This window comes from Nelumbo lutea, chromosome 8 (genome assembly GCF_056320005.1).
Source record: "Nelumbo lutea isolate HS-2025 chromosome 8, American lotus-T2T, whole genome shotgun sequence".
NCBI lineage: Eukaryota > Viridiplantae > Streptophyta > Magnoliopsida > Proteales > Nelumbonaceae > Nelumbo > Nelumbo lutea.
In genome coordinates, this window is record NC_142691.1 from 17803344 (window position 1) to 17822291 (window position 18948).

Consider the following 18948-nt stretch of genomic DNA (forward strand, 5'->3'; position numbering starts at 1 on the left):
TAGGTTTGCCTCCAAGCCAAAACCGCAGTTGCAGCTCCACCACGTAGTGGCTAATGCCTGCACCCATTTTGAAGGTAAAGGAATAGGCCTATAAATGACATCCAAATTTAATCCGTTCAAAATTGGATTGAATATTGATATACTCCAACACAATTCAATATCATCAATTCCGGTTCAATAATATTTGAACATTTATAAACTTAGAGCCATTAGTAATGTCGGTTTGAATGTTAGTACAATGCAGTCGAAAGAGTTATTTTCATATCCAAATTCAATTTTACTTTGTTAATAATGTATTGTTCTGATTTTTTAGTTTGATTTATTAATGGTTTCCCATATCCAAATTCAATCCTAGCCTAATGCTCTGATCTAAATCCCAGTAAGGTTAAAAAATTACAACGTACAAGTACCTATCATACGATAATTATTGACTTTCAGGGTCACTGATACATTCTTTATCAAGGTTCTAAACTTTGAAAAGGGTGAATCATTAATAGATTCCATACAGGTTCCTCCGTTCAATTACCAGAAAAGAGGTTTAAAATAAGCAGTTTGGTGGTTTAAAACTTTCAATAAGAGAATTAAAAAAAAAAAATGATCATCATACTTGATATCATTTTTTTTCTCCAAATCTTATTTCTGTTTCCTTCTACCTAAATGCAAGTCATGATTAGTCAAGAATATTAAATTGTATCATCAAATCATAAATGATAACAACAAATTTATCACCATTATATAATTTGATGGGATGCCAGATGGACCCTTCACGGAGTGCTGTGTATACACCATGCCTGGACCCCTTGTGGAGTAGCTCTTTGATGGGATGTCTTTTAGGGTACGTTTGTATGTATTGAATTTTTCGGTGTACTCGCAACCTATGGTAAAATCTCATGCTAGCGCAAGTGTGAGAACACGGGTTCAAGTCTAAGAACTGCCATTTTGTTCAAAAAATGCCAGGTTAGGACCACCCATATCCAGTCTGTGCCTCCCAAGAACAATGGCCTTTTATTACAAGTCAAAATATGGCCCAATTTGTAAGGATTCAACAAGATGAACTTAAAGAACTGATTTGAGATTCATTAATAGAAATTTATATCCGAGTTACAAATTCTGCTATCCTCTAATGATAATGAGAAAGCTCTCCATGTCAGTATCTAGTAACATGTTTGCAGCATCGTATACGTTTATGTGGCATGTTGTGAATAATGGTTAGATGGAAATTCAATGTCTGTTACCATGTTTATCTGTCTATCTTTTGAGCTGCTTTCCACATTCTTCTCTTTGCGGTCTCGTGGAAGCTTGTTACAGTTGATGGTATGCCAAACTGGTCTCTCTTCCTGAAATAAGCTGCAACATAATAAATGATTCAATATAGATAATCACCTCTATTGTAAATTAAATCATTGTAGGTTTCCAGTAGTCACGAAAATTTGGAAAACATAATATGGCGAATAAATGTTTCATTAAATTAAATTAAATAGCATATTTAGGTAAAAAACTATTGTTTTACATCATTACATTCCCATGAAGGCAACAAAGTACCAGTAAGAGATATTTTCAATACTGGAAAGTCCAAATGCATGAGATTGGTTGGATTTAGAAAGTAGGCTATAAAACACATTCTGGATAAAAATTTGATTTTTGATCCGTCAGTTTTCAAGGTAGAACCCATTTAATGGTGGGTCCAGATCATAATAGTCCAGAACAGATTGCAAGTTAAGGGGGCCCACACCAGTTATGGGTCATATGCTCCCAGACCCAGACCAAAGCTTTGGATATCTGAAAATGCATGAAAGCTGAATGTAAAGTGGAAGGATGGATGGATGGGTTATTGGATTGGGCCAGGTACTGCCAACTAAAAAATAAAAATATTGTCCTTGCTAAAGTAAACATCTTTGAAGTCTTCTTCACATTCAGATAAAGCCTTTCTTTGGACCAGGAAATCATGACAAAACAACTTGGTACTTAACTCCACAGGTAACAGAACCAGACAACCAGTAGGGGCAGCCCAAAATGGAGACCAATAAATACTTATAACTAGTAAAATAATATTCTCAATGATGTAATTCAAGTCTTAGCCACACAAAAAACAGTAAAAGGAATCATAATCAAACCCGTACGTTCCAGTAACCATGACTTAAATAATTACTATTCATAGATACTGTTGATGGTACTACTTACGCCATTGCAACAGCCCAACAACATGACTAATAAAAAATTAGCAGCAACAAAATATAGACTGGGGCATCTTCATTCAGAAGATAAATCTCCCTATTCATTCCACAAATAAACTAGAAAACTCACCACAGATGAATTGCTCAAGACCCCCTATTTATAGACTCGATCTCAATATCCACATAAATTTGAAACCAAAGCTCAGTTTGGAAGGAGTACAAACTTGTATGTATTTGTACTGTACATATTTGTGCTTGTACTCTTTCCAAACTGAACCCGAGGAAGCAAATAGTAATCCCGTAACTTCAACAAGTTAGACTTCAAACTTCAAAGCTCCCAATCATAGTATAACTTGAAAACGAAGTAATTAATAATTCCTAATAAAAACCAAGTATTATCCTAATTAAACTAGAACTTAAGGCAGAAGAAGGCAACCAAAAACTAACTGACAATGACTAAAAGATTATCAGTACTTGCAGAACTCTTGATTAAAGATTCCATAAACACCTAAAGTAATCCTCTTTTATGACAATCAGTATACCATAAGAATTGTTGCTGTCCCTTATCCTATATCACTCATTTATATAAAGATTAACCTGATTAAGTGGGATCAGCTAAATGAATACTATTTTTCTATATGAAGAGACACTTTCGTGGTCAAATTGTGAGTTGGTCTTGTCTTATTACCTCAATCTATATCCTTGTAGTCCCTTGGGCCTTAGCTCATCTAAAACAATCCAACTTCCATCAGATTATTCATTATTGATACAGTAAGCAATTTTCTCACTGGGCAGTTTCCTCTCTTTCCCTCACTTCATCACATATATGGATTACTAAATTAGTGAGGACGCACTAATTCCTAATTCTATCAATTCTATTCTTCTACTAATCTACTCATCTGTCTCAAATTCTCAATATCTTCATTCTATCAATTCTGGTCTAATATTCATCTGTGCTCATTTTAGAGTAGCATTCCTTCTTGATTGCCCAACATATCATTCTGGTTGTCCATACCTTATCCCATAATACAACTTACATAATGAATGGATAAACACTACTTTTTGTTCCCCCAAATGGAAAGTATCGTGTAAATGAGTCAGAATGTGATGACTGTAATGCCTCTATAAGAGGTCTTCCACCCCTGCCATGCATTTACCATTATTACCTCTCAAAAAGATATTGCAAAATCACATCACGATAGACATTGAATATTCCATTTATTTTGGCACCAAGTAGTAAACAGAAAGAATATAGGGAATTTGTTTATGTGGCTATAGCATGCATAGTTGAGGTCTGGGGCCAACATAATTGTAGTCCCATCCAGGAGAGTGCCTATACAAAAAAAGGAAAGCATGCCATCTGATCATCCATTATTTGCAGAACTTTCTAATAATCATGTTTCAATATGGTTTCTGGTCCCATAAAATCTGGTTGGACTCATCCAATGGAGGGCCCCAACCCTCCATGTACTGGCTCAATGGCTAGTTTCCAGGTCTCAGACTAATAGATAGAGAGAGAGAGAGAGAGAGAGAGAGAGAGACTTACGGGTGCTTACAGAGCATGGGACTTTGAATTGTGGTAGCATATTTGCAAGTGGACAGCTCTGTTATGGAACTAATCATAACTCTAGGCTGCTCAGAACATACAAACCTCACCTGAAGACATTTAGTAAACATCATCTTAGAGGAGGTGGAAGAGTAATGTAAAAAATCATTAAAGTGATTCCCAAACTGCCAATTTTTTTTATACCTCAGTTTCCCGAGGCTGATTTGTGAGATCACATATGGTTCCATTTGTGTACTGATGAGCATGATACCTACATGAAAATATTATCTGAATAGTCATTTTTTTCTCAAACTATTTGTATCTTACCACACTGACATATTAGTACCTTTGAGAGGCATCTTTTGAACGAGGATCTTTCAACTTAGACACATCAGATAGGTTCTGGTGGAAAGCAGCAGTTGCCTCAGCATCATACAAACCTAAAATAAACTCCTGAACCACCTGTACCAATGCAAAATAATAATCTGTGCTCATAAATAATCATCCACATATATCCTGATACTTCAATATATTTAACATAGCTATGCCAGCATGGTTTAGTACAAATTACACTTATACCAACATAATCAACAGGAGTCATGCCAAGGTAACACCTATGCACCAAGGTGCTCCAAGGGGGTTGCCGTAAATGACAAATACAGCACTTGCCCAGTGAATAGGACACTCACCTAGGCAACAAGGTGACCTAGGTGCCAATAATAGCCATACAGGAACCTTTTACTTTGTGTATATGCAATACTAGTGTGGACCCAATGCATGTGGCCATGCTATCTAAATAGTTAACTAATGTTTTGTTTCTTTTGTAAGGTTTTACTGTTGGTAAATGTTACTGAGAGAGAAGATGCAATTGAGGGATGAGAGTGTGACCAAGGGTTTTGGATTACTGGAAAGGAGAAGCTGAGGAACCAATCACATCAATTGAAACCTTCAACTCTTCCCCCCCCCCCCTCCCAGATCTGTCTGAGCAAACAAAAACAGGACATATATCCACTCTTTTCTGCAATAATTATGGTAGCACTTAAGAGGTATAAAGCAGAAATTTTTTTGCTAGGTGCTCCATGTTTCTTTGCTGATTTCACATGTGAATCTGTTACATTTAAATTTTGGCTGGTATTCTTTCGGGGTGGGGGGGCTTCTTTTCATCACATTCTTGTATTTTATGATCAAGCATATGTATATGTAGTACTGCTGCTAAGTAATGATTATTTTATGATGATTTGTAAATTTATTTAGTAGAATTGCAATTACCTTATTGGCCTGATGATTTAGCCTGCTTTGTTAGGTAACATGCATTAGTGATGTTGATACTAAACTCTTACACATCCTGGACATTATTCAACACAAACACTGAATAGAATTTTCTAGCTTCTTATTGAGCAGCAAAAATGATAAAAGATTACTAGAAAATACTGTAGTGCAAGAGACAATGTGAATATTAACAGTCTTGCACTATTTGGCATGATTTAATTGCAACAGATATTTGGCTTAAAAAAAAAAAAAAAAACATGTTTCACAGAATAAATGGATCCATATTCATGCCCCAAATTTCAGAAAATTAAATGTCATACCATTTTTTGAGAAAAGTTGAATTAAATGTCATACCATGACTTCAAACCAAATAACCTAGAGGTGTCCACTGCAAAACCTAGTGCCCAATTGGAGTGTGTTCATGCAAAGATTGCTGAAAACATGCTACAGTAATGATTCAGGACCCATTTAGGAGGGCTGAGCTGAAGACTCAACTAAGCTGGTTCAACTGCTTTGAAGCGCTCCAGACAAGCTATTCAAAGAGGCTGAAGCAAGACAACCCTCCAAATAACTGACTGACAGTCAATTTGGGCACTGCTCCATTTTATCACTATTTTCCTGGCTTGTAACCCATCACTATCTGTGTCCGCTTTAGAATTGGACATCTTGACCATTCAGTCTGTACTCCATTTGGACAATCAAGACAGAGATAGTGAACAGGCCAGGGAAAGACCAGAGTTGGATGACTACATTCTATCTTAAAGTTGACTATAAAAAAAGTATAAGGAAGACAAGGAAATTTTCCAAACTCTCATGCTCATGGATCCAGATTCGTATTTTTGTGCTAATGAACAGAATGGAATAACAAAACAGGATTTATGTAGACAACCCCATATGGTTGGGACAAGGCAATGATGATGATGACAATCTGTGTGTTCTTTAAATCTATGTCAAATTGCTTGTTCTATGATATAAGGTCATAATTCTCATAAGGAATGGAAGGTTCAAATTTGTGTATTTCTTTTTCACTTTTTTTTTCTTAATTTTCTTTTTGTGCTTTGGAAATGGAAATTTCAAAATTGATCCAAAAGGGCAAGCTTTTTAAAAAGAAAGTTTGTTTTATATATCTAATTTTTATTTTCTCTGAATGATTTTTGGACAAGCTGGTCGTATATTAAATGTATGATGTTCAAAACCATAAAATATATTATAATACAATTAAATTATATATATATGACTGTTAACTATGTAATTTAATTGTGTGTGTGTATATATATATATATAGAGAGAGAGAGAGAGAGAGAGAAATGATTGATTGCAGTTTCTTATTGATAAACCAATTGCTTATGACTGTTGACTGTAGACCCAAAAGTTCCATACCCTTCAATTAAGCTACCTGAATGCATCTAATGGATCTAAAATTTCAGAGACATCGAGAGGCATTGAAGAGCTTGCCTTATCTTCCTCCAAATGAAATTGCCGCAAATGCTTCTGATAACAAAACTCATACGACCACCAACCCTCTTGCTGCACAAGAGAGCAATGTAATTAATGGCATTTCAAACTGAATAGAAAACAATATTTCTTGAAACAAAGAACGGTTTTGTTGTTATAAAATTCAGAAAGTAAAGATGTACAGATTAGAACTCAGCAAGTTTGGTTTCTGCCTGAAAATAACTACATAAAGTTGAACTTTGATGGGAGTAGTTATGGCAACCTGGGATCTTCAGGTGTTGGAAGGTGTTTTCAGAGATAAGGAAGGTCATATATTAGCTATGTTTTCAGGCCCCTAAGGTTTTGGAGACTCTACAAAGGCTGAATTAATGGCTGTTCGCTGTGGGACACAAAAAGCAAAAGAGATGAATTTAGAAAGATTAGTTGTTGAGGGTGATTCTCATGTGGTGATAGGGTGGCCCAGAGATGAGAAGATAACAGTTTGGACCTATGTAGATGTGTTAAAGCAAAACAGTTTGGACCTATGTAGATGTGTTAAAGCAAATCAAACAGTTAACAATGAATATGGTAATAATCTATCAGTGGGTACTCAGGTCGGCAAATAGCTTGGATGACTCTTTGGCCAAGCAAGGGGTAAACAGGGAACAGATTTTCTAGGCTCAATTGTAGTTGTTTTTCTCTTCTTTTGGTGAGATAAACTTATCTACATGTGGGTGCTATTAGTGTACATTATCTCCTATTCATATTAATAGAATTCATCACTGTTATCTATCAATAACAAAAAACAAAGATGTAGTCTTAAAAAACAAGCCATTTATGTGGTAGTTCCCAGTGATAGATTCTCACTCTAATGAAGCATCCCTCCTTTAGCAATTCAAGTAACTCATCCGGTGTCTTCAAGTTAGCCCGCCTCTCAGTTTCCACAATCATGTTGCTAGTATTGTGTTGGGTTACTTCTTTTCCAGTTCTGGATTTCTCAACCCTGGGCAAGAAACATTGGAATTTCTGGCCATCTTTGCTTGACATTACAACTGATTCTTGATCTTCATCCTGGAAAATAATGATATTTGGTCACAGACACTACTTTTCCTTCCTATAATCAAAATTTTGAAAAGAAACTTCATCACATGTAAGAATTTTAGAAACTCAAATAGTAAAAGGTAAAGCAACACATCAAGGTAATCGTAAGATAAGACAACTTAGCAATAAATCCACCTTAAACAAACTAGAAAACACAATTCAATGGTTATGCTTGTAAGTGATGGGAAAGGTAAAGGTTGTAAAGGATACATGTACGGATGTACCAAGAACCTGAAGCCACTGTTAAGACCTACATCTAAAAGTATAGAACATGTGGATCACTCCCACTGCTCATCCCTTTCACGAGCAGGAGAAGCAAACCCCAACCATACAACTTGAACCTCCATTGAAGAAAAAAACTAGCAGAAAGGTAAAGCTAGAAATGCCAAGACAGAGAAAGTTGACTCAACAAGAGTAGCAGAAAGCAAGTATTATGGTACATTTGGGAGGAAAGGAATGTGAGACTCTTCGAAAATAAGATTAGAAGTGTGGAGGAAATGATTGAAAATATTATAATCAAGGTGGGACACTGGGTAAAAACTCTGGAAAATTTTTCCCTGTTCACAACAGAAAATTATAAGAAATTGGAGATTAGTGGCAGATTCATCCTCAAAAAGACTATCCTTTAGAGCATTTTGGCAGGCACCTCCATCACCACATGTCAAACTTAATTTCGATATTTGCAACCTAGGAAATTGTTGTCTTTCTGGGATGGGAGGAAATGCAAGGGTTGAAATGCAAGCAGTGCTGTATGGACTTCAAAAAGCCAAGCGACTGAACTATAGGAACTTAATTATTGAAGGAGACTCAAGGGCTGTCATAAACTGGTTACAAACACAAGAAGGAACCTGTAATATACATATTTTGAGGGAGCCTAGATTTTCATTGCAAGAGTTGGGAGCTGAGGCTGTCTGGGTGTACAGATCTTCTAATTACTGCTAGATGGGCTGGCTAAACAGGGGGCAACAAGAAAACATATATTTTGGGGTGTGGTTCCTTGAAGGAGTTTGTAATTTGAGGGTTTTCTAGGGGTTAGCTGAGGCCAGCCTCCTTATTGTTACATGATCATCTTCAACTGATTAATAAAAAGTTATCTGTTACTGATAAAAAAAAAAAAAAAAGCAAGTATTAAACATAAACAAATAATTCTATATGATTCTATAAAGAGTCCCTTTCATAAGACAAAACTACTGTTCACACACAAATTAAGGTGCTTCTGGACATGTGCATTGTACCATCCTGCTTATGGAAGTACCAAAACTAAAGGATTGCCAATTGAAAACAAAGAAGGATCAAAAACAAAAGCATAGGCCAAGTGGTTGCAAAATATGGTTCGGTTGTGTAGCAACAAAGTTGTCTAAGTTCCTGATCATATTTGATGATAATTATCAAACAAACCCTAAACAACAAAAGAATTCGTCATGAAGACTAAATAAACCTACCCATCCCATCACAGAGAATTTCATCAATAACCTATCAGACTCAGTAGTTAGTACAACCCTTCAAAATACAGCTAATGCATGAATAAAAACAAATATATGTCCATGCACCAAGGAAAATATGGAATTTAAAAAGTCCACTCACAGGATGAAAGGGTGATCCCACTGAATGAAATTCAATCTTGTATTTTGGTTCACGGGAGCTATGCCCAAATGACACACCTGCTAATCAAGAGTGAGGAGCATTAAGAGAAACACATGCTTGCAGTATGCAAAAGGATTGGCATGTACCTCATCTCTACCGTAAATTGCAATTGAGGTTAATTTAATGCATAAACAACACCAAATTAGAAAACAATTGTTAGATGGACTTATGGAATATCTTCCTTTCTTGAAAAGAACATAAAGATCATACATAAGTGTGTTAATGTATTTCTGTGCGTGAAGATTGAAGATTTGGTCTACAGTGAATAGTTTAGGCCCTGGTTTTACAAAATTATTCCATTTTTTAGCTATTGGAGTCCAGATATCATCTATTCTTTCTATTTAACATCTTGCTTTTAAAGTCGCATTGAAAAGAACAATTCTGAGATTGAGACATCGAAAGTAAACAAAAATATAGTATTGATAAAAGAAAGTACCCAACAACATAATATTGTCATTCTCAAACGGTGCCCTAATTGTATTTTGAAGTCACACAGAGTAGTGCACAGACAGTGCGTTGCATCACCCGTGGATTGACTTCAAGATGAGTAAATTACAATATGGTAGTGTTGCTTCCCCATCAATGTTTTACAGAGTAAAGTTCTTCCCGAGTATTGACTTCTGATCCCTGAAGCCGCAATTGTTTTCTATAGACATTTATTTTCGATTTCTTGAGGCGAGAGGGAATTATCAAAGAATTTCCTTCATGAAATAATTTTCTTTACCAGCCTAATTTCAAAAAAAAAGAAAGAAAAAAAGAAAACACCCACAAATCCTTCTTGTCTTCAGAAAAGTAGCCAAAGTTCCCTCTAGATGCAATTTCGGGACTGCTAACGACCGTAAAATCTTAAGCAGAAGAAGAAAAACAAAGAAATATTGCTCGTAAACTAAGAAAACAAACAACCCATATAGGCATTCAGTTAAATAATACAAAATCAAGTATTTACAAGTTTGATTGATGAACTGCTTATAAATTTAACCGAGGATCCCCACAGAGCACCGAACTTTTATGTTAATTGACACAGATCAAAAAGTACCAATACGAATAGAGAACATAAAAGGTTTCAGAAAAAAATGTCGAGGCATATAAAAAAGAGATGAGACTGAGGATTTCCATACCAGGATGGGTAGCTAAGATCTGCTCGGCCGAGACATAATTGAACAGATAAAACAAAACAAGGAGAATTAGGGACGACAAGCCCATCTCCGCCTCTCTCTGTCTCTCTGTCAGCAATTCAAAACTCCAACTAAAAAAAGGAAAAATAGATAAAACGGATTACAGCTTACAGTAATCCTCCTTCCTCGGTTATAACTGGGGACCCAGTTCTATTACTTATGTGTTTTTGAGTCGAGATGGAGAACAGACACTTTCCTGGTCGGACTGGAGTTTTCGCAGAAAGGTTTGATCGGTCCAGGCCACATTATGTATTTTTGTTAGGTCAGCCCAGCCCAAAACTGATCCACAACTTCTTGTTTACTTTTTTTTGTTGGAATGACGCTCTTCGTCCAATCAACGAGTGACGGCTGTTAGCGCAGGAAGCCGAATCGGTATCGAGTTTGGATCACCTGACACCAAACACGTTCCAACCCTCTATCATCTCACACCGCACAGGCCCACCATGTATAAGACGTGTGGTGTGAGATGATATTGGTAGAGGGTTGGAACGTATTCTATTGGCAGGTGACTCGGATTTATTAGGATCTACTAGATACTCTTAATACACGGTGAGATGGGGCTGTGAGCCTGTGAGATGCCCTTGTGAGGAGCGGATTCAAGGAAGTCAGAACCTTATTCTGCAACATCTATGATGGGGTAAAGATAAGATACCACAAGAAATTTGACAAAAATTCTCCTAAAATGAATTTTGATGAATATCAATTGATTGATAATTATTTAAGTCTCATTCTTTTATAAAAAAGTTATTTAATTAGTAAGTGTATTTGTCCATATTCTTTTATAAAGGTTCAATTATGATATCAAAACAAATGAAAGTTTCGTTGTTGTCTTGTTTCTGTTAGTCTTCGCTATCAGCAAATCACCATTTAAGCTGATAGGATTCCTCCTTTCCGCCATTATAGAAGCTTCAATGCCATTTTTCTTGCCATTATAGCAAGATTCGACGGTTAATGCAACGATGCTCATCGTCACCAAAAATCTTGCCGCCTCAATTCTTTCTTTCATCCCCTCAGATGCCGACAAATCACTTATTTGGGAAGAAAATCCTTGAATCGATGAGTCTCTGGTAATGTAGGGGTTTGAACTCTCTGGAGCTCATTGATGCATCCAAGTTTTCATCAGATTTGATCGAGTGTAGTAGTTACTGGCATATGCAATACTTATTCATTTTTTTTTACAATTGAATAGTTATGGAAATATTTTTTTGTTAAATCTTCTTTTAATATTTTTCTATTCAATTTGTTATGATTATTTGAATGATGGTGTTAATTTACCATTTGTCTTTGAATTTATTGCTTTTTTATATATTTTTTTTTGAAAATTTTCTTGTAATTTTTTGGATTTTCATGTTTTTCTATAACTTTAGTGTTTTAGTAATTTTTGTTGTTTTTTAGCAATTTATACATTTTTCTCTAGTTTTATTTATTTGCAAATTTTAAGTTTTTCTATATTTTTGTCATTTTTTCCACAATTTCTATTTTTCATTTTTTCTTAATGTCTGCATTTTTGTATTTTTTTCATTTTCTATTTTTTTACAATTTTTTGTTTTTATGTGAAAAGATGCTTTAATTTTTTTATTATTTTTAATTTGCTTTATAATTTTGTTGTTTTACAAGAAATATATTTCTTATTTTCAGTATTTTTGTACATTTTTTATTTGAAAATATTTCTTTGAACATTTTATTATGTTTGGGTCAATGTGGGGTGTGATCCATTAACATCAACAAATACTAGCGGGGACCCATGCAATGCACGGGATTTGTTAAGTTAAAGATAAATAATAGGAACATGTAAGAGTATACAACTGTTTTATATAATAATTAATAATCATTTATATTTTATATACTACTTTTAATAAATTTTACAATACATAAATAACAATAATTAATTTTAAATAGGGTTGTTTATCAAACTTAGGGATGGCAATTTTCCGCATTTCCCCAATCCCCGTGGGGATCTGTTCCAAATTGGATGGGGATGGGAATGATTTCCCCCCATGGGGACGGAGATGGAGAAATTTTCGTCCTCGTTGGTGGGGACGACATGACGATAGGGAGAGCACTCTTCGCCCCACAGGGACCCCAATCCCTATCCCATGAGATTCCCGCTAATATATGTATATATATATATATATATATATGTATGTATATGTGTATACATACGTCTATATGTTAATATTTTTAAAAACATGTTTGAATAATTTCTAATAGGATTGTAAATTTTAATTGTTTAATTTTTATTTTTTAAATAAAATAAAAACAAAAATGTAATGGTTGACATTATAAAGAATCACGGGGAATGGGGATCCTCGTGGAAATAGGGATGGGGAAAGGCTCCTTGTCCTCACCCCACCCGATTGCCATTCCTAATCGAACTAATAAAACTGACCAACCCAATTTCTAGTATTTCCAGTTAGCTTTGGTTCAACAATTTCCTAATCCAAGTGGGTTGGATTAGTTTTGTCTTGGCCATTTATAAACTGACTAAAATCGAATGGCCCGACCATAAATATATATTAATATTTATATTTTAATGCAGGAAAGTGGGAAAATTCCAATATTCCCTAGGCTAAAATATTTTATATCATAAATTTAATTAAACTTATTTTTTAATAATGCCATTTTAATTTTTAATTTAAATTTAACTTTTTAAGTTTAAATCCTTTGAACCGACCAACCAAATTGAAAGTTGACCCAAACCGATATAACCTGAGTGACCAACTTCCCAACATGACCAAGTTGATTTAGTTTGCCAAACAACTTACAACTAAACCGAATCAACCCGTGAACAATAGCTTAATCTCTAATAATTATTAAACTCCAATAATTATTGAAAATTTTCTATTAAATAATAAAATAAAAATAGATTTATAGACAATTATTGAAAATATTTTTATCACAAAAGCAATAAATAATTACTAAAATATAATAAATATTAATTTTAGTATATATAAATATATAATAAATATAGATTAAGTTTTAAAATTATTATTAATAAACATTAATTTTTGAAATTTATTTTCAAGAATTATTAATTGGTATAAATGAAATAGTAATTTACAATATTATTTATTTATTAAAATAATATCATTATTTATTTTTAAAATATTAATTACTTGTTGAATTTAATAATCCATAAAATTATAGTACTATTTGTTGAAGTTTGGATTTTTTTGTGATTAATTTAGAATAGTTGTGTTATGTTAGGATTTAGATAGGTAGTGAAGACCACAATAGTTATATGAGTCCAAATCTTATTATGTTTTTGAGTCCTATTCATATTGTTATACTTTTTATTATAAATAACAAGAGAAGGGGGCGAACAGAACATTACTCTCCTACTTCTCAAAATCTTTTCTTCTCTTCTTCTCTTATCTCCCTTCTCTCTTCAATAAAACGCTTTTTTCTTTTATATTTTTTAATCCAACGGATTTCTACTTGGTATCGGAGCTTGGTTTAGGGTTCTTGAAGCATTCTCATGCAGCCATAGATCGGCTAATTGTATGAAGTAAGAAGCGGTTGATCGATTTGCTTTTGATTGCCCAATTCTTGGATTTTTTGGTGAGATCGAGTCATCAAGAAGGCGATATTTGTCTTGGCATCAAAATCAGGAGGAACTAGAGTACGAGTAAGAGTCCTAGAAAAGTTGGACTCTCTATTCTTGATCTAATCTTGGGTTCATAGGTATTGTTTGATTTCTTTTATTATTCTGTAGAGGACGGTTGGCTTTCTAGACCTTTCTAGGCCTATCGGAGTGACCATTTTAGTCTTCTCTCTCTTGGGAGACATTGGGAGGAGAGAGATTTCTCTATAGTTAGGGTTTTTCTTTTCCCATAAGGGTTTGTTTCTGTGTGTGTGCCTGGAAGCTCTCTACTTTCTTCTTTCAGTCTATTAAATTGCTTGAAGTAAGATGAAGAATTGAAATACCGAGTTGAAATCCACCGGTACCATGGGACTGGGTGTTGGAAGTGGTAATGATATTTTTGGGTTTGGAATTATTATTACAGTAAAACTGGATGGAACAAACTATTTAGAATGGGCACAATTTATCAAGATGGCCATTGGTTCTCGCAAAAAGCTAGGGTATATAGATTCCTCTCGATGGGTACAAGAGAATTACATGATGATGTCTTAGCTATGTAATTCTATGCTACCTCACATTGGAAAAAAAAAAATTTATGGGCTAATAATGCTAACGAGATTTGCGATGGAGTAATCAAAACCTATTCTCAGTAACACTGCTAAGGAGACTTGGGATGTTGTAATAAATACAGATTAATAGTTTAAAATTATTATTCATAAATATTAATTTTTTGAAATTTATTTTCTCGAATTATTACTTGATATAAGTGAAATTAGTCATTTATAATATTATGTAAAAATATTAAATTATTATTAATTTCAATATTATATTATAATTATTTTTTTACTTTTTATTTTTTTAATTTATTACATAATTTCTTTATTTTAACTAATTAAGTTTAGCTATGTTAAATATTTTGTTATTTAAAATATTAAGTTATTTAAATACTTAAATAATATGTAAAATATTTAAAAAATATTAAATATTTATTGAATTTAATTATCCAAAAAATCATAATTTATACTATTATTACATAATTTCATTATTAGTTTTGTAATATATTAAATTTACTATTAAAATATTATGTTATAATTAATTTTCTACTTTAAAGATTTTTTTAAATTTATTGCATAATTTCTTTATTTTAACTATTTAAAATCTAGTTATGAGAAATATTTAGTTATTTAAATATTTAAATAATCTATAAAATATTTAAATTTTTTTTATTTGAATTTTATTTATTTAAAGCTATTACATATTATTAAATATTTGAAAAACATTTACATTGATAATCTAGAGAAACATAATTTAAATTGTTGGTACATAATTTCGTGATATATTTTGTAAAAATATAAAATATTTTTTTATGGTTTTAATAAGTATTTTAAAGTTATTATACATATTTGTTAGAATATTTAAATAACTATTAAATGTTTTAATCCAAAATTTCTTTAGATAGATATAAATAAAAGGTAGGGGGTAGGATAAATAGGAATCAAAGATAATTTAGGAGAGAAACTCTATACTAAATTAGAGATAATTTTGAAGATAAATAGGAATTAGAGATAATTTTGGAGAAAGTGGGGGATAGTGGGAGAAGTAGTTTAGGAGATAATTTTAGGAGAAGAGATTATTTAGGTTATTGGGAAAGTGCATCTCATTGGTTGTTTCAAAAATGACATGGAATTAATAAAATAAGAAATTCAAAAAAGGAGAAAATTTCTAGACTTCCTTGTTTTACTATAGACTAACAGGGACCCGTGTGGTGCACGGGATTTGTTAAATGAAAGCTAAATAATAGAAAGGGCCATTTACTAAAATGCCCCCTATAGTTTCATGGATATACTAAAATCTACCCAATAGTTTGTATTTTACTAAAAACCAACTTATAATTTGTAATGGATTTAACTAATCTGCAGTGACTTCATCGACCTAAATAAAGCTTGTCCCAAGAACAACTTTCCCCTACCGAGGATTGACCAGTTTGTCGATGTCACGACGAGACATGAATTCTTGAGCTTCATGGATGCGTTCTCGAGCTACAATCAGATTCAGATGCACCCAGATGACCAAGAGAAAACCGCCTTCATCATCAACTGTAGATTATACTGCTACAAGGTGATGCCTTTTGGCCTCAAGAACACCGACGCCACTTACCAACGGCTAGTGAACAAGGTCTTCAAGGACCAGTTCGGCCGAAATATTGAAGCATATGTTGATGACATGCTCGTAAAAAGCAAGAAGGCTGAGCAGCACCTAGCCATCCTTAAGGAAGTCTTCGGCACCCTTAGGAAGTATAGAATGAAGCTAAACCCGACCAAATGCACCTTTGGAGTCAGCTCCAGCAAATTCCTAGGATTTATGATTACGTAGAGAGGAATTGAAGCCAATCCAAAAAAAATCCAGGCCATCCTCGACATGCAATCACCTTGGACCCACAAAGAAATGCAGCACCTCACCAGACGAGTAGTTGCCCTTAATAGATTCATGTCCAAATCAGTGGACCGGTGTCTGTCCTTCTTCAATACCTAAGCTCGCCGCCTCTCCTCACAAAACCGAGCCCAGGGGACGAGATGTTGCTTTACCTCTCAGTTGGGGACGAGGTCATCAACTTGGTGCTGGTCAAGGAGGAAGATCGGGTACAAAGACCGATTTACTACACCAGCAAGGTTCTTAGTGGCACAGAAACCTAGTACACCAACTTGGAAAAGGTGGCCTTGGCACTACTTACCTCAGTGAGGAAGCTCAAACCATACTTCGAAGCTAACAATGTCAGGGTGCTTATTGACCAGCCTCTCAAGCAAGTGCTCCAAAGTTCGAAAGCATCTGACCGCCTAGATAAGTGGAGCATGGAACTGAGTGAATTCAACACTGACTATGCTCCTTGGCCTGCCATCAGAGCCCAATCCTTAGCAGACTTTCTCACATAATGTACCTTTGCTACACAAGACCCAGCCCTAACACCACAGATATGGGCTCTCCGTGTGGACGGTTCATCCAACAGACAAGGCAGTGGGGTCGGTCTCATCCTCCTCGGCCCAAACAACACGGTACTAGAGCATGCCCTTAGGTTCGAGTTCAAAGCCTCCAACAACAAAGTTGAGTACGAAGCCCTAATCGCCATACTTCGACTTGCCCAAAACCTCGAAGCCTGATGAGTTGAAGCTTTTAGTGACTCCTAGCTGGTAGTCAACCAGATTCATGGACAATTCGAGACGCAAACCCCCACCATGGCGAGCTACTTACAGAAGGTGTAAGAGCTCACCCAATGGCTCGAGTAGTTCAATATTCAATAGATTCTCCGATCTGACACACTATCAAAGTTAGCTAGTTTGCCGCAAACCAACCTTGACTCGATAGTGCAGATGGACACCTTGGCCCAGCCTAGTATCGTGCTGACAACCCTCCTCATCCTCCCTATTTATCAAGGCCCATCCTGGATGGACCCCATCATACGGTACTTCTGGGATGACACACTTCTAGAAGACCGAATAGAAGCCAAAAGACTCCACAGATAAGCTCGGTACTGCCTCATTCAGGGACAACTCTACCGTTGCTCACATTCTCTCCTTTACTTGAAGTGTCTCCCCCCCCCCTCCTCTGAGGCTGACTATGTCCTTAGGGAGATACACAGGTATCTGTAGAGAACACCCCAGCACCCGAACCCTGGCTCATAAGGCACTCTGACAAGGGTACTTTTGGCCAACCATGAAATAGGATGCAACCTGACTCGTCAGAAAGTGCGGCAGCTGTCAAAGGCATTCGAACCTCCATCATCATCCAGCGATCCCCTTGAAGCCAATCACAAGCCCGCAGCCCTTCACATAGTGGGGGATGGATATCCTCGGCCCCTTCCCCACCGAAATCACATAGAAAAAGTTCTTCCTGGTAGCAGTGGACTACTTCACCAAATGGGTGGAAGCCGAAGCCCTGTCACGCATTACCGCACATAATGCCCGGAACTTCTTTTGTAAAGGTATTGTCTGTCGATTCAATATTCCTTGGGTTCTTATCACAGATAATGAAGCACAGTTCATTCACTGCAAGTTCGGAGCCCTTTGCACCGACATAGGAATCGATCACCAGACTACATCCGTACACTGACCTCAGAGTAATGGGCAGACTAAAGTGACCAACTGAACCCTACTACACGACTTGAAAACCAAACTTGACTAGGCCAAGGGAAGGTGGGTCGAGGATTTGTCTAGTATCTTTTGGGCTTATAGGACCACTTCCTAGATAGCCATTGGGGAGATGCCCCTTAGCTTAGCCAATGGGGCCGAAGCCATGATGCCTGTAGAATTAGGTTCGTAGACTCCGGACCGAGTTCTACAACAAGGAGCAGAACAACGAAGACCTACGCACAGAATTAGACTTGGTGTAGGAGGCACAGGACCGAGCATACATCAAGATGGCAGCACAACAACAAAGGATGGCCAATCCGAAGAAGGGAATTCAAAGCCGGCAATCTCATTCTTCGCAAAGTTATAGTACCCTCATCACAAGAAGGAAAGCTCAGATCCAAGTGGGAAGGACCATACAGAGTCACTAGAGTCCTCGGACTTGGTACCTATAGACTAGAAGACCTCAATGGCAGACCTATAAAGAGGAGTTGGAATATCAGGAACCTTTGAAGGTACTATCAGTAATTCAGTATCAATAAAAAAGTTCTTTGTTCTACAAGATGGTTGTTCGACACCTATTGCATGGCACACACCACACACACACATTGTGTATGCCACACTACACACACACACACACCACGTATACTATACGGCACATACTGCGCAATGCACATCACTCAGTTGAAAGCACAACGGATGGAGTGCCCGCACATTGACTCAACTAACGATCGAACGGCCAGAGCCCACGACACATAACTCGGTAGCGTATAGCCGACTAGGCAAACTGACTCGGTTGTCAATGGCTAGAGCCTAAAGCAGAAAAGAATGCTCCTGCCTCCAAAGGCTAGAGAGCGGTCATTGAACTCTGCACACTCTACTGATGAATTGTCAAATTGGA

The 18948-nt window shown here is 35.7% G+C and overlaps 1 protein-coding gene across 2 annotated transcripts; it reads right to left on the reverse strand.

The window, feature by feature from the left end:
• Nucleotides 1-1056: 1056 nt before the first annotated feature.
• Nucleotides 1057-10631, reverse strand: OS9 (ER lectin-like protein). 2 transcript variants are annotated; one of them, XM_088957773.1, is made up of 8 exons: nucleotides 10287-10631; nucleotides 9109-9188; nucleotides 7291-7494; nucleotides 6445-6516; nucleotides 4067-4182; nucleotides 3925-3991; nucleotides 3721-3830; nucleotides 1057-1347 (listed from the first exon to the last, which is right to left on the reverse strand). In XM_088957773.1, the coding sequence occupies exons 1-8, from the start codon at nucleotides 10369-10371 to the stop codon at nucleotides 1185-1187; spliced, it is 897 nt and encodes a 298-aa protein (XP_088813899.1). In that variant the 5' UTR covers nucleotides 10372-10631; the 3' UTR covers nucleotides 1057-1184. The 2 variants fall into 2 exon arrangements, with proteins under 2 accessions (XP_088813899.1, XP_088813900.1); XM_088957774.1 differs by having other exon boundaries at nucleotides 9109-9185; nucleotides 10287-10618.
• Nucleotides 10632-18948: the final 8317 nt, after the last annotated feature.

What these genes read in the sequence shown, in the direction of transcription:
- OS9 (XM_088957773.1), bottom strand. Translation starts at nt 10,371, where the DNA reads ATGGGCTTGTCGTCCCTAATTCTCCTTGTTTTGTTTTATCTGTTCAAT. An exon ending in GATCTTAGCTACCCATCCTG is followed by an intron (nt 9,189 to 10,286) that starts GTATGGAAATCC and finishes ACTCTTGATTAG; the next exon opens with CAGGTGTGTCATTTGGGCAT. An exon ending in TGGGATCACCCTTTCATCCT is followed by an intron (nt 7,495 to 9,108) that starts GTGAGTGGACTT and finishes ATTATTTTCCAG; the next exon opens with GATGAAGATCAAGAATCAGT.